This window comes from Ctenopharyngodon idella, chromosome 13 (assembly GCF_019924925.1).
Source record: "Ctenopharyngodon idella isolate HZGC_01 chromosome 13, HZGC01, whole genome shotgun sequence".
Lineage (NCBI taxonomy): Eukaryota > Metazoa > Chordata > Actinopteri > Cypriniformes > Xenocyprididae > Ctenopharyngodon > Ctenopharyngodon idella.
The window spans coordinates 16,653,164-16,668,306 of record NC_067232.1 but is presented as its reverse complement, the minus strand read 5'-3'; the positions used below and the strand labels follow the sequence as shown (position 1 = coordinate 16,668,306).

Genomic DNA, 15,143 nt, shown 5'->3' with positions numbered 1-15,143 from the left:
CCAGCAAGATAATTAACACTTTCAATGCCCAGAAAGCTACTAAAGACTTATTTAAATTAGTTGATGTGACTACAGTGGCTCAATCTTAATGTTATGAAGCGTCAAGAATACTTTTTGTGCGCCAAAAAAACAAAACGACTTTATTCAACAATATCTAGTGATGGGCGATTTCAAAACACTGCTTCATGAAGCTTCGAAGCTTTACAAATACTTTGGAGCTCCGAACCACTGATTCAAAACAAAGTCATGTTATTTCAGTAAATCAGGCTTTGTTACATCATATGTGTTTCGAAATTTCAATAGTTCATGTAACTTTGGCAGTTTAATACGCGCTCCGAATCACTGATTCGAAACAAAAGATTCATAAAGTTTCGTGAAGCAGTGTTTTGAAATCGCCCATCACTATATTGTTGAAAAGTTTAGTTTTTTTGGGTCACAAAAAGTATTCTTGTCGCTTCATAACATTAAGGTTGAACCACTGTAGTCACATGATCTGTTTTAAATATGTCTTTAGTAGCTTTCTGAGCATTGAAAGTGTTAATTATCTTGCTGGCAATGGAGGCCTCACTGAGACATCGGATTTTATCAAATCTGTGTTCTGAAGGTGAACGACGATCTTATGGTTGTAGAACGACATGAGGGTGAATAATTAATGACAGAATTTTAATTTTTGGGTGAACTAATCCTTTAAATGGCATCACAGTTTTAAGTTTAGCACAGGGATCACTATGCACATAATTGTATTGACATACAGTACTGAGCCTTCAGATAAATCTTCATTGGGTATGTTTGGAATAGCCTGCCATTTCTATTTTAAATCATTCTCATTCTCTAGCACTCGTCAGTACGCAGTGGTTTACCCGCTCAACTCTCAATATCTGGCCACTAATATTGCCACGATATTCTGTTGTAGGTAAATATATAGTTTGGAGTTTGGTGGCTCTGCAGACAGTGACCTTAGGGGTGAGTGCTGTTGTATATGATGCTAAAATTAAGCAAAGAAAACACTCCAAACTTAAAACTGCAATTACATTAAAATCTACTGTGATGATACACAGTAGGGAGCTGTGTGGTCTAAGTCAGTTGTTTGAAATGTATTTTCACCATTTTATAAAAAATGCTTTTGTAGTTGGTTTTATTGAAGGATTTCACAACGGAAGTTGTGGTCATCTTTTCTTCCTTATTTTGCAAGTGGTGCTCGCTGCAGAGCCAAATGACATCTCTGGATGTCATGGGTCGAGCTTGACATAGTCCAGCTCCACCTCTGTGGATCTAATGGGTGGAGGGAGAGTGTTATGGGTAGGGTTAGGGTGTGGTTGGACCTTCTAGCTCCACCCAAATTACATGCCCAAATTACATCTAGAGAGGGGAAGCTGGACTTCATGCTCCACCCATGGCTCTGCAGTGAGCAGCCACTCTTATTTTGATGTGTATACATGTGAAACAGATTCTCAAATGAGACACGAGGGCGGGACTTGATTTTGTCTTTTGAGAATTGATTGGATCATTGTGGTTTGCTAATTGCTGCAATATCATGTGAGTGACAGGTTGCTGGAAGGGACGGATTACTGGCCCGCCCTGTGCTGGGGCACACGTCAGCAGAGATGTGATGTCATTGCGGGGAGGAGGGGAAGGGATGTTAATGTTTTTGATTAAAAATTATTTGATTTGATTAAAGATTAAAGGGCATATTTTAAAAATAATAATAATAATAATAAAATGGTGTTCATGGATAAGTAAGGGATAATGTACATCCAGCCAAAATAAACCCAGACACTTCACCTTGTACATTATCCCTTACGTAATAAACATTGGAATATTCCATAAAAAATAATATAAAATTTTGATTTCATGTTGACTATGTATTTTACATACATGGATGGGACCTGCATTCAAAATTAAATGGTCTTTAGTTCAAATTGAATAATAGGAATGAATGATAATCTGACTGTTTGAAAGACATTTTTACTAGGGCTGGGACAGTAAATTGATGCATTACGAATCGAGAAATGATTCTGGATCGATTTTTTTGGAATGCATCGCGATTCTCTTTCGAAACGATACTGTGCTTAGTTTTCAACAGCAGATGGCACTGCATGTACTCTGCTTCCTTCCAATTCCTTACACACACCACTTGAACCTTCTATAAAATAATCATTCAGAAAATTTTGAAAAGGTTGAAGCCAATTACAAAGGTGTTTGCAGTGAGCTGTTTACATTAATCTTACCTCATAAAAGCATTCTGAGGTGCAAATACATTCTCAGACTCAGCCGAACACGAGCACTCTTCAGCACTCTTCTTCATGAGCATTTGAGCGTGGAGTTAAAAACTAGCTTAGAGCGCCATCTGCTGTTAAAAACTAAACTCAGAATCGATTCAAGAGAAAATCGCGATGCATTCGGGAAAACTCAGAATCATTTCTCGATTCGCGATGCATTGATTTATAAAAAATACATAAATGCATCGATAAAAATTTACATAAACGCATAACTGTTTTTATAACTGAGGTTATTGTCTTGTTCTGTCTTATACTACACATTTTGGCAGGTCATCAAGGTAGCATGTTATTCCAAACACAGCCATACGCCTCTTACCGTGATTGGTCAGTCTCTTGCTGCTGATTAATGATCTGATTGGTTGAGCTGAAGGACACAGAGTTCTCTTTTGCAGGTGTCACATCACCCTGAAAGAGAAAAGGTGAGTGTTTTTGTTAGTCTTTTGGTAGTATTTGCCTCTCTATTTCAGACTTGCTTGATTTTAACTATTTCAAGTGGTCATACCACAAAAAAGCAGTTGCTCTTCTTAAATAAAAACGACATACTGTAACTTACACATCTACAAAAAAACTGTGTAAAATGTTCATCTGAAACTGAATTGAATTGGTGCAAAACAGCTTGACCGACATTATAAGTGGACATAAGAGGAAAAAAATAGTGATTAAAAATAGTAGGATGCAGTAGGCTTGTGCTAATTTCCGTGTGATGCCTCAAACCTGTGAGTAAATTGGGTCCCAAATCGGCCGAAAGGCACTGGCGGGGATTCTGTGTGGTTTTGGGGCACGTGTTTTTCCTTGCATCCCAATGCGAACCTCGGCAGGAATAGGAGCCCGTCTCGGAATCTGCCACGGCATGCATAAGCTTCCCCCCGCCTGAACGGCTGAAGTGTTGTGAGTGTATGAAGGTTTGAGGAGAACTGGAACCTCGCTGTCCTCTTCATCATCGTCCTCATCATCACGAGCCTCCACTCCTCTGAGCCGATTTAAAGTTTCATCTGGGCTACAGGTCGTCACAGAGGAGAAGTCAAACATGGATGCATCAGCCACGTCACAGTCTGTGTCCCCGTCGTCGAGACGAGGGGGTGGAGGGCACAGGTCGGATGTGTAAACGCGTCCATCGAGCCCCGGAGACCCACAAACACGTACAGCCAGACCAGCAGAGGAGCTCTGACTCTTGGCAGCAGTGGTGAGGTTTCCCCCTACACCAACAGGTGGCCCAGGGTTCAGAAACCGGCCGACCTCTCTAGGATGACGAGGGAAGGGTACGCAGATGGGACCCGTGGGGCTCTGCCCTGCGCTGCCATTCCACATGTACTCTGTAGTCCAGCCACCAGGGGGCAGCGCACACATATGCTCATGGCCATTTCTGATGGGAGACAGTTGCTGTTTTATTATGCAGATAAAAAAAGTGTAATTTACATTTGCATTTTCCCAGAATGCACTGTTATTGTTATAAGTAAGCAAAAATCCAAATTAAATAAATATAAATCAATCCTTATTACATTTAATCTAACTAAATTACAAACATACTGTTTACAGGTGCTGGTCATATAATTAGAATATCATCAAAAAGTTCATTTTTTTATTATAAATTATTTTTAAAAATGAAACTTTCATATATTCTAGATTCCCTACATGTAAAGTAAAACATTTCAAAAGTTTTTTTTTTTAAATTTTGATGATTAGAGCGTACAGCTCATGAAAGTCCAAAATCCAGTATTTCAAAATATTAGAATATTTCCTAAGATCAATCAAAAAATGGATTTGCAAAACAGAAAAGTTCAAGTTCTTTAAAGTATGTTCTTTTGTACACTCAATACTTGATCGGCAGGACATATTACAGCAAATGACTTGCTCCTAGCACAAATTACTGCATCAGTGAAGTGTGGCATGGTAGTGATCAGCCTGTGGCACTGCTGAGGCACTATTGAGCCTTCAGATCATCTGTATATTGTTGGATTGACTGTTTCTCATCTTTCTCTTGAAAATATCCCATAGATTCAGGTCAGGCATATTGGCTGGCCAATAAAGCACAGTAATATCATGGTCAGCAAACCACTTGGAAGTGGTTTTTGCACTGTGGGCAGGTGCTAAAGTCCTGCTGGAAAAGGAAATCAGCATCTCCATAAAGCTTGTCAGCAGATGGAAGCATAAAGTGTTCCAAAATCTCCTGGAAGATGGCTGCATTGACTTTGCACTTGATAAAACACAATGGACCAACACCAGCAGACGTCACGGCCCCCCCGAAATCATTATTGACTTCAGAAACTTCACACTAGACTTCAAGCAGCTTGGATTCTGTGCCTCTCCAGTCTTCCTTCAGACTCTGGGACCATGATTTCAACATGAAATGCAAAATTTACTTTTATCTGAAAAGAGGACTTTCGACCACTGTTCACTGTCCAGTTCTTTTTCTCCTTAGCCCAGGTAAGATGCTTCTGACATTGTTTCTGTTTCAGAAGTGGCTTGGTAGTCCTTTTCCTGAAGATGTCTGAGTGTGGTGACTCTTGATGCGCTGACTCCGGCTTCATTCTACTCATTGTGAAGCTCTCCCAAGTGTTTGAATCGGCTTTACTTGACAGTATTCTCAAGCTTGGGGTCATCCCTGTTGCTTGTGCACCTTTGCCTACCCAATTTCTTCCTTCCAGTCAACTTTGCATTTAATATGCTTTGATACATCACTCTGTAAACAGCCACTCCATTCAGTAATGACCTTCTGTGACTTACTCTCTTTGTGGAGGGTGTCAATGATTGTCTCCTGGACCATTGCCAAGTCAGCAGTCTTCCCCATTAGTGTGGTTTCAAAGAACAAAAGATACCCAGAATTTATACTGTAGGGATGGTCATATAATGAAACACAAATGTAAATATTCTAATATTTTGAGATACTGGATTTTGGACTTTCATTAGCTGTACGCTCTAATCAACAAATTGAAAAAAAAAAACCTTTTGAAATGTTTTACTTTACATGTAGGGAATCTAGAATATATGAAAGTTTCATTTTTTAAAATAATTTACAATAAAAAAATGAACTTTTTTACGATATTCTAATTATATGACCAGCACCTGTATATGAGGGATTTTTTAAGTCTATTCATTTTTTAAATTCATGTTTATTGATCTTATTGTGAACGATATATCCATGTATGTTTCATTTTATTATATGTATTATATAATATAATATAATTATATATTATATAAATATATATATATTATATATATATATATATATATATATATATATATATATTACTTTTTGTTTTACCTCATAATTTTCAATCAAAATGTCATAACTGGACCACATCTCAAAATCCAAGCAAACCTATTTATAGGACTAAGTCCCCACCTTACTTTTTTATTTTTCGATAATCTGTTTTAACACAACTTTATGTGATATTATAAAAATAAAATGTTGTTTAAAAGTTAAATAATTGGCATTTATTTTGTCATTACACTACAGCCAATATAAATGATTAAAATATAATCAGTACTTACAGGCTCCAAAGTTTGATTCAATTTAATACATTTCAGACCATTTAGATTTGTTTAAATGTTTGTTTAAATCATTTAAAATTATTTGAAAATTTTATTTGAACCCGTATAGCCAGAATTCCTTAAAACTCTACTTGCAATTCATACTTATTAACCTCCCTTAAGTTTAATTTATATTTTGCTTTTATATATTTTGGTATTTATTATTTGTAAGTAATTATTTCGTTTTTTATTATTTGAAGAGATTTAATAGAGGTTTATCTGTATCCAGTTATGTAAGTAGCCAGATTCAAATATATTTATACATATTATTTAAGATCTACATCATCTCTTGAAATCTGCTTGCTTTCAGACCAAGCTTTTTTTTTTTTTGTGTTAACATGAAGGCTTTTTATTCTGAGTAAAGGTGGGGTAAGTCATATTTCAAAAACACTGTTTGGAAGTTAGTCGGGCCGACACTAACAACAAATGTGTAACCAATCAGCATTAGGGGGCGTATGACGGTCGAGGAGAGAGAATGAGCAAGAGGAAGATTTGAAAAAAAAACTGCAGAAAGAGAGATGATGAGAGACCATTCAAAAGAGCTCAAAAGAATATCACTGGAATGAAGGTTTATGACTGGGCAAGTGCTTTAGGACCTGCGTTAATATTAGAAAAGCTTTCCAGCGCTGGAGAGAGCTAAGAGGGAAGGCCTGAAAACAGACTTGGAGGCTGCTTTGATTCCGCTTCACATGTGAGTAACACTGGGTTTGATTGTCTGGAGCTGCTGTGCTGTTGGCGACTAACAACAAACACTTTTTACTCTTGTGTACTGTACGTTCATTTTTTGTCCTTCCTTGTCGTTTGTTCATCAACTGTGCTTTATCTTTTGTGAAGCATTTTGTTGCGCGTCAGCTGTGATAAACAGACATCCACTCTCGCATTGTGTGTGTAACAGTGGCCAGATATTGAGAGTTGAGCAGGTAAACCACTGCGTACTGACGACTGCTAGAGAATGAGGTGCTTAGCGTCATTGTTAGCACGCTCGCCTCGCCTGCCAGCAGCGATCGGGCCAGGTTTCGAGACTGACTTGGAGCAGGGTGGTTAGGATTAGAGGGTGAGTTTTGGATGCGGAGCAATGAAGAGTGGGGTGGGTTGGTTTGAGTTGATTTCAAATATCAACAATGTCCAACAGTGTTTTTGAAAAATGGCTTACCCCACCTTTAAGTTATCAGTCCGATTTTTAACAGTTTATTAGGCTGTATGCAAATGTATTTATTTATTTTAATCCAGACAGACTAGCTTGATTATTTTCCCAGAAATTGTGACTGATGTAGCCCTAGAAATAGTGACTTTTATTTTGCTCTGATTTCTGATGACACGCTGGAGTACCTTAAGATGCCACTGGGCCGAGGTAGCGTCCGTGAGATGCCAACGCGACAGCATTTCCTCTGGTGTATAGTACTGTCTATGCCTGCGCCCGCTGTGACGTTGGCTGAATCCACATTGGTGTTGGCACAGTACTTAGTAAAGGCGGAAGGACCACAGTCGGGGCTCTCGGCACAGCACCTGCTTCTCAAACTGCAGACACACTCAAATTAGCATCAACCACCTGCCACAAAAGCCAGTTTTATCCAGTTAGACGGAAGAGCACTTTATAAAATTTACATCAACTAAAACCATAAGTGACAGACAGTTTAAAAAAGACTGACCCTTGTTTAGGCACCACCCCCTCTTCGCATGGCCCCGCCTTCTCCAAGGTCATGTGACAGCTTGTGCAGAGATCCCACAGCACCCGCTCGCTCTCCTGTAGTGAACACCAGTCTGCGTGCCCAGCGCCAGAACTGCGTAACAGAGCCTGGTGGAAATAGGAAGTGCAGCAGAGAAGATGCAACACTGCAACACTGGAAATTAAAATCCCTTAGAAAATAGCAGACTGCATTTTAGGAAGAAAATGTACACTGTATGTACAGTAGTGAAATGCTCGGCAATGATTTACTTGAACTTTCTCAGACAGTAGTGCAGTAGTGAGCAAAGCAGACCTAGGGTGGCACGAGTTCAGCAATGCAGTAATGCCATCTGGACCTGCTCGACTGTGCTGTAGCATTCAGTGCCAACTGAAGGGTTACAACCCCAGTGTCACGTCTAGCATCACAACATTTTCTCCATTTCTACATTTAGAAGTTCAGAAATATCTTGACTATATATTCTTAAATTCAGTACAACCTTTGGTGTGTAATTGAATCAGGTTGCACGTTTCAGTACTGACTGAAACTAAAGATGGTTAATAGAATATTCTGGAACATTCTGAATAATATGAATATGAGCTCTTGAACTCTGTTGACTGTTGCTGAATTCGGAACCACATATTAGCATGCTACTCTTGCTATTTCTGCCATAGAAAGATATGATAAAGGTAGTACAAGTAGTATGCGGATTTCAAATTCAGCACGTGTCTTTGGCTCATTTCGAAGGCTGAGTCCTCCGGAGGTCGCATTTGAAGGCTGCATATGTCATCGAGGATGTCTTATTTAAGAAAAGTAACCATAATAAATTGACTGTTATTCCTCGTGAGGTGTAAAATACTGTAATTTCTTACTTTGCAATCTAACGGTTGCTTTTCTTAAATGAGGTGACGTATGCAGCCTTCAAATGCGACCTCCGGAGGACACAGCCTTCGAAATGAGATGCAGCTTATGTCATGCTGTCGATTACCACAGGAAAATGATTTTAACTCGTCTCTCATTTCGTAAAAAGCTAACACAAACATGATTGCAGTGATGTAAAGGATTGTAAAGGATTTACAATGGAAGCTCATCAAGTATTTAAGTAATAGTACTTTGAATAAATGATTAAAATATGCAACTACATAAAAAATGTAGTTTCCACAAAAATATTAAGCAGCCTATCTGTTTTCAACATTGATAATAATAGGAAATGTTTATTGAGGATCAAATCAGCATATTATAATGATTTCTGTAGGATCATGTGACACTGAAGACTGGAGTAATGATGCTGAAAATTCAGCTTTATCACAGGAATAAATTACATTGTAAAATATATATGAAAAATGTAATAATATTTCACAATTTTACTGTATTTTTGATTAGAGAATTTTTCCAAAAACATTAAAATATCTTACTGCCCACAAACTGCTGTTCTATAAGACAAGTCAAAGTAGGGAATGTTGTGACAGGTACTATAGCATTCATCACTGCATAAATCCAATCTGTTATATAACTAAACATTTAAACGTTTATAAAATGTTTATAGAGTTTTTATATGATTGCTTTCAAGGCACACATGATCCAATCATTATGATTTTCTAGACCCAGAGTTTATAATCACTCCTTCTTATAAAAAAATCTCTACTGTTTACATAAAACAAACACATCATTGAACGCAAGCTCATCCATCTAGACTAATCTCACCTCAAAAGGATTTACACAATTTAACATCAAAATATAACATCAAATATGGTTTGTATTATGGCTAACTCATTTTTACCAGGTTCATTTGCAAGCATGTGACTCACCTGTATAATGTTCAGGTATACGTGGATGCGGGAAACAGGAGTAAACAGTAGTGAAAGCAATCTGCAGCTCTCTTTCTCCTCCTAGCAGAAAAACATTATAAATAATCACATGAAACAAACCAAAATTACACAAAAGTAAAACTCAATAGACTTGTACGTGCACTTAGATATGACTGGGCCTGGTTGCTCTAGTCTAGACTCATTTGATAGTCCCTAGCATTCACAACTTTAAATATTGTAACATGTTTCATAACGTGAAACAGGAAGATCTTGCCTGTGCGCTTTGTGGATTGAACTCTGTTCTCAGGACAGTTCCCAGACTGGACACATATCCAAGATATGCATCAGAGAAACACTTCTGCAGAAAGACAAGTAATGAATGAATGCATTTATTACATTTATTTTTTAAAAGTTTGGGGTCTGTAATTTTTTATGTTTTTTTTAAAAGTCTCTAAGTGCACCATCGCTGCATTTATTTGATCAAAACGTATAGTAAAAACAGTAATGTTGTGAAATATTATTACAATTTAAAATAACTGTAATATATTTTAAAATGTTTTTTATTCCTGTGATCAAAGCTGAATTTTCAGCATCATTACTCCAGTCTTCAGTGTCACATGATCCTCCAGAAATCATTCTGATATGTTGATTTGTTGCTAAAGAAACATTTCTTATTATTATCAATGATGAAAACAGTTGTGCTGCTTAATATTTTTTTGAAAACATTTTTTTTTTTTCAGGATTCTTTGATGAATATAAAGTTTAAAAGAACAGCGTTAATATGAAATAGATATTTTGTAACAATGTAAAAATCTTTACTGTCACTTTTGATACATTTAATGAAGGACAACAGATTATTATTTTAGTAGTAATATGGCATTACGTTGTTCTGTCCAGTGAGGTTGAGAAAAGCATCTCCAGCTGCACAGCTTCTCTCATCCGTGGTCAGACGTTCTTCTAGGGTGTTGCGGAACAGCAGGTGGCGCTGTAGCATCTGATCAATATGCTTTACAAACGACACACTGTCTCAGAAACACACAAACACGCTTGTTATAGTGTGTGGTACAGACAGAGATAAAAAGATGACATGAAATAGTGATAATGATTGTAGTTCTCTACTTTTGCTCTGCAGATTTATATTTCTCAAAGAGCTGATTCAAACTAGACACATAATCGCGTTCAGACTGCAACAGTATCTCCACCACACCCCGCCTCCTGCCTGACAGAAAGAGACAGAGGGACATGAGGATCCACATGTGAATACTGAGCAGTTAAAATGCTTGGATAAGAGATGATTTACTTTGCTGTAAGCAGCTGTGTGTTACATGGCAGGAAAGAGCATCTACACCTGAAACAGAAAAGTTGAAAGATTTTTTTTTAATATAATTTACTTCTCCTCATTTAACTCTCACCACATATTATTTAATACTTAACAGTTTATTTTGTATATGAGCAATATATTTTAAAGTCACTATGAAATCAAAATGGACCATTCTTATTTTTTATGGAATATTGCAGTTTTTATTATAAATGATTTTTTCTCATGCTACTAATCAATTCATGTGCCCTCGTAATCTTTAATCAAAATAACTTCCCCTTCCTCCTGCAATGACTCCTCTTCTCTTTTCTGATGACATGATTACTGTTGCGACAACCTGTCACTCACATGAGATCACAGCAACAGCAAATCGCAACCATCCAATCAATTCCTGATGGACAAAATCAAGTCCCGCCCTACATTTTTTCTTGTTCAAGATACCGTTTCACTCGGATATATACGTCACAATAGGAAAGAAAAGATTATTGCAACTTCTGTTTCATTTTTACCCAAAAAAATGAAAGCTCACCTGTATTCTGTCTGGCCCATTGCCACACCTGTAAGCCTTGAAGGTAACAGTGTATGAGGAATGCTCCGCCCACAGATGAAAGGGGAGGAGCCTCTGCAGCACCATCACTCTGTCCGTTGCTGTCATCCACTCCATTACTGTGTTCATACATACACACATCGGCACACACACTTTAAAGGGGTCATATCATGAAAATCTGACTTTTCCCGTGTTTAAGTGCTATAATCGTGTCTCTGGTGCATCTACCAGCACAGATAATGTGAAAAAGGACAACCCAGTAACTGTAACTTTGTTTTGGTAAGCCTTTCTCTGCAAGCATGTGAAAAATCGAGCCGTTCTGATTTCGCTCCCCTCGTGACGTATTATAATATTACCGCCCCCTGAATCTGTATGTTTTCACTCACGGCGCCACCATTGTTTTCGCAAGCGACGAGTAACACTGGTCCTGGAGTGCAGCAGCAGCAGCTGTCCTGCAGTTTAGCTACAACCCTGATCAAACACACTTGAATGTCTTCAGGATTACTAAAGCTACGTGAAGGAAGGTGAGTTGTGTCAGAGCAAAACTCTGCAGGACGGCAGCACTCAAGAACGACCGTCCCTGAGCTCATGATATGTGTCAGCTATGTAAACATTATCACTGATCTGTTAACGGCTATAATAGCAAACATATGAGTCTCCATAAACTCCCTGGTATCTGAGCCACTAAGGACGCAGTGGTGTAATTTTATTTATGAAGGAAATGTGTCCAGATAAATTCATATAGCAGTATGTGTTAGTCATTAACACTAGAGTGCTTCACACGATCGTCAGTAAAACAAAGGATTTGCACAGAAATTGATTCTCAAAGATGGATCGATACCAACTGATCCAATTTCATATATATTTATTTCGTGATGTTTGCAAATTGTCTTCCTGAATGTGTTTAGTTAGCACATTGCTAATGTACTGTTAAATGTGGCTAAAGTTAACATTGTTTCTTACTGTATTCACGGAGACTAGAGCCATGTCGTTATTTTTATTTTTAATCCGAAAATGCGTGTAGTCTGTATAATTCATAAACGCATCTTCATTCTTATTGAGTCTCTCCAACAGTGTGTAGCTTTAGCCACGTTAGCCGTGCATCACTCTATCAAAATCATTCAGAATCGAATTTTAGCAAACATCCACAAAATACATGCCATACCTATGTTATATGCTGCATCAAGAACAGTTTGTAATGATCCATTTTGCGAGTTATATTTGCTGGAATGACGAGCGAGCTTGGAGTGGGGAGCACAAGCTCATTTGCATTTACAACAAACCACCCACAAAAACGGCTTGATTTTGCTCACACCCAAATTGGGGCAAATTTGACAAGCTATAATAAATGATCTGTAGGGTATTTTGAGCTGAAACTTCACAGACACATTCTGGGGACACAAGAGAATTATATTACGTCTTGTGAAAAGGGGCATAATAGGTCACCTTTAACAAAGTTTCAGTCGTACATTCGATGGGTAAATTTGTCAGTGTGTGTGTGTGTGTGTGACCCCAGATGACCCCACAAAGTACGAAAAATATGGAATCTTTGAGTTTGTGGGGTCTTTACTTGGACCGCACAAGGACAAAATATTTTATATGAGACTAAATGTTGACTCAATATACTATCGTCCTTCCCTACATTATACATATATACATATATATTTAAAAATGTTTTAACATTCTTATAAAAAGTTGTAACAGTTTAGGGTAGGTTTAGTGTAGGGAGATAGAATATACAGCTTGTACATTACAAAAATCATTACGTCTACGGAATGTCCCCATAATGATAGGAATACCAGTGTGTGTGTGTGTGTGTGTGTGTGTGTGTGTGTGTGTGTACTTCTCTCTTCCTGGATTCTCTGGTGGTTTTCTGTCTTGAGTCTCACAGAGCTGACGAAACTGACAACGTACCTCCTCCAGCTCCTCCTAAAGAGACACATGAAAACAGTGACTTCAGATTTTTATTTATCATATTTGCAACTGTTTTTTTCTCCTTTTTCTTTCTTTGCTTGAGCTTGTGGTATCTGTAATTGAATTGTTGTCATGTATGCATATTTGTATTGTAATACATTCAATTGTATATTGTCATTAGTAATGTATTTGTTTGCATTACCTGCCTAGGGACTACGGATGTAAATTAGCAATGTTGCTATAATGCGATATGTTTACATTTTGTATTTTATCATGATGTTCATTAACGTGCATTGTCCCTGTTAAATAAACAAATAAATAAATAGATTTACAACACGTGTGAGTGTGGCTTCACCTTGAGGGACAGCACCAGACTCTCTAGATGAAGTGCACGCTTGTTGCAGCCATGTCTTGTGTCCTCCAGCTGGCTCTGTAGCTCAGTATCTCCCTGCTGAATCTGATTCAGCTCCAGCAGCGCACGAGAAAACCCTGCCCGCAACTCACACACCATGCCTTGAACCTGAACACAACATCCAGATGAGACTGAATACTCACTGAAGATATTTAATCACTGTATGCAGATTGCACTCTTAAAGAACAATTTATAGTCAATTAAACGTTTTAGAACTGAGCATTGCAAGACATTTACGTGATTTTTATGATTTCATTTCCATAATTTTTCCAGGCCTAGTAATCACAATTAGATCAAATTATCTGATATTTCTTGATTTTCTGTGACTGTTGGAATCCTGAATTACACATACCAACCCTAAATATGTCTTTATGTAAATATTTAAAGGCCCATGAAGATGTGAGAAATTGCATTTAATGCTCATAAGTTTCTTGTTATTTCTCAAACATGCTGAAGAGAGTCAGTGTGTGTTTGTTACCTTAGAGATCTCTCTTTCCATGTCTCCCTCATGGGATTTCATTTTCTGTGTCAGGATACACAAACATCATTTAACTCACAGTCTCAAAGGTTTGTAAACATTCTCTGTGGAGAGGCTTTAATTCACAGGTGACTGCTGAGATTTATGTTGGTGTAGTAAGATGCAATACAATACGGTTCTTATGCCTGATACTTCTTTAGTAGCATGATCATCTTATCTATTTTGTTTTTTTTTTTAACAATTTAGTCACCACAAGAATAGTAAGCCCTGACCATCTATCCATTATGTTTTTTAACAAGTCACCACAAGAATAGTAAAACCTGAAATCACCCACATTGTGAGGACAAGCCAACAGTAACCATAAAAAACGTAATACTGTTCTAAAATAAATTCTAAATATGTAGAAATGTTTGTGTGAGTGTTAGATTTAGGGTTGGAGTTTAGCAAATATCATCACCTCCATGCGCGCGCTTGTGTTTTTACCTAGAGCTGGTCGCCCAGTCAGCGAATCCCAGGTGGGGAAAATATACCTGCCAAAGAGCTCCACCCTACAGCACAGAGTGAGAACAGATTTATTAATGTTTTGTTTCTTCTTCTTCTTTGTTTTCAGAAGTATTTTCATAATCTTCCATTTAAAAAAAAAAATAAAAATAATACAGTCACAATACAATATACATGTAAATCAAGTAGGCTAAAATTTTAAATTTAAATAGCAGCCTGAGAACGACATAACATTACACAAAAATAATTCATAAAAATGCAGTTCAGCACAAATCATTATAATCAAACTAACGCAATTAATAATAATAATAATAATGACCGTAAATGTGCAGCGCGCGCCAACCAGAAAGCAAATCTTCAAGATTTCTTTTTCTGTTGAAATGTTATTCCATTTCTCTGGCATAGTGACGACCTCATGTTTTTGTAGTTGTGTCTCTCCCTGAGCTCGTGTGTCCCGGTGTCCGGTCTATGTCGTGCACTGCGTCTGACTGCGGGAGGAGTGACAGAACACGAACCGTGCGCGCCGTCCGGTGTCTCGGGACCGTTCACGCGCTCTTGCACAGTCAGCAAAAGAGCGATTTTTCGGCTGATTAGAGCTCCATCTCACTTCCACTCACATACCAGAGGTCTATAATTTATTGAGATTACTTGTGATTAATTTAACTTGAATACTAACAATATTTTGTGCAGT

At 37.7% G+C, this 15,143-nt stretch overlaps 1 protein-coding gene across 7 annotated transcripts in view; it reads right to left on the bottom strand.

The window, feature by feature from the left end:
* Window positions 1-15,143, bottom strand: part of LOC127525060 (uncharacterized) — a 15,704-nt gene extending 561 nt beyond the window's left edge. The window contains exons 1-15 of one of the 7 annotated variants that reach the window (XM_051917280.1): window positions 14,772-15,143; window positions 14,409-14,499; window positions 13,952-13,996; window positions 13,417-13,581; window positions 12,991-13,076; window positions 11,130-11,266; window positions 10,583-10,630; window positions 10,402-10,501; window positions 10,166-10,304; window positions 9,557-9,637; window positions 9,283-9,363; window positions 7,460-7,605; window positions 7,140-7,328; window positions 2,994-3,642; window positions 2,596-2,684 (exon numbers count right to left, since the gene is read on the bottom strand). In XM_051917280.1, the coding sequence (XP_051773240.1) occupies window positions 2,596-2,684; window positions 2,994-3,642; window positions 7,140-7,328; window positions 7,460-7,605; window positions 9,283-9,363; window positions 9,557-9,637; window positions 10,166-10,304; window positions 10,402-10,501; window positions 10,583-10,630; window positions 11,130-11,266; window positions 12,991-13,076; window positions 13,417-13,581; window positions 13,952-13,996; window positions 14,409-14,414 (1,961 nt within the window). In that variant the 5' untranslated portion in view covers window positions 14,415-14,499; window positions 14,772-15,143. Of the gene's footprint in view, window positions 1-2,595; window positions 2,685-2,993; window positions 3,643-7,139; window positions 7,329-7,459; window positions 7,606-9,282; window positions 9,364-9,556; window positions 9,641-10,165; window positions 10,305-10,401; window positions 10,502-10,582; window positions 10,631-11,129; window positions 11,267-12,990; window positions 13,077-13,416; window positions 13,582-13,951; window positions 13,997-14,408; window positions 14,500-14,771 lie in introns of all 7 variants that reach the window. The other 6 variants (XM_051917278.1, XM_051917279.1, XM_051917281.1 and 3 more) reach the window with 6 other exon arrangements.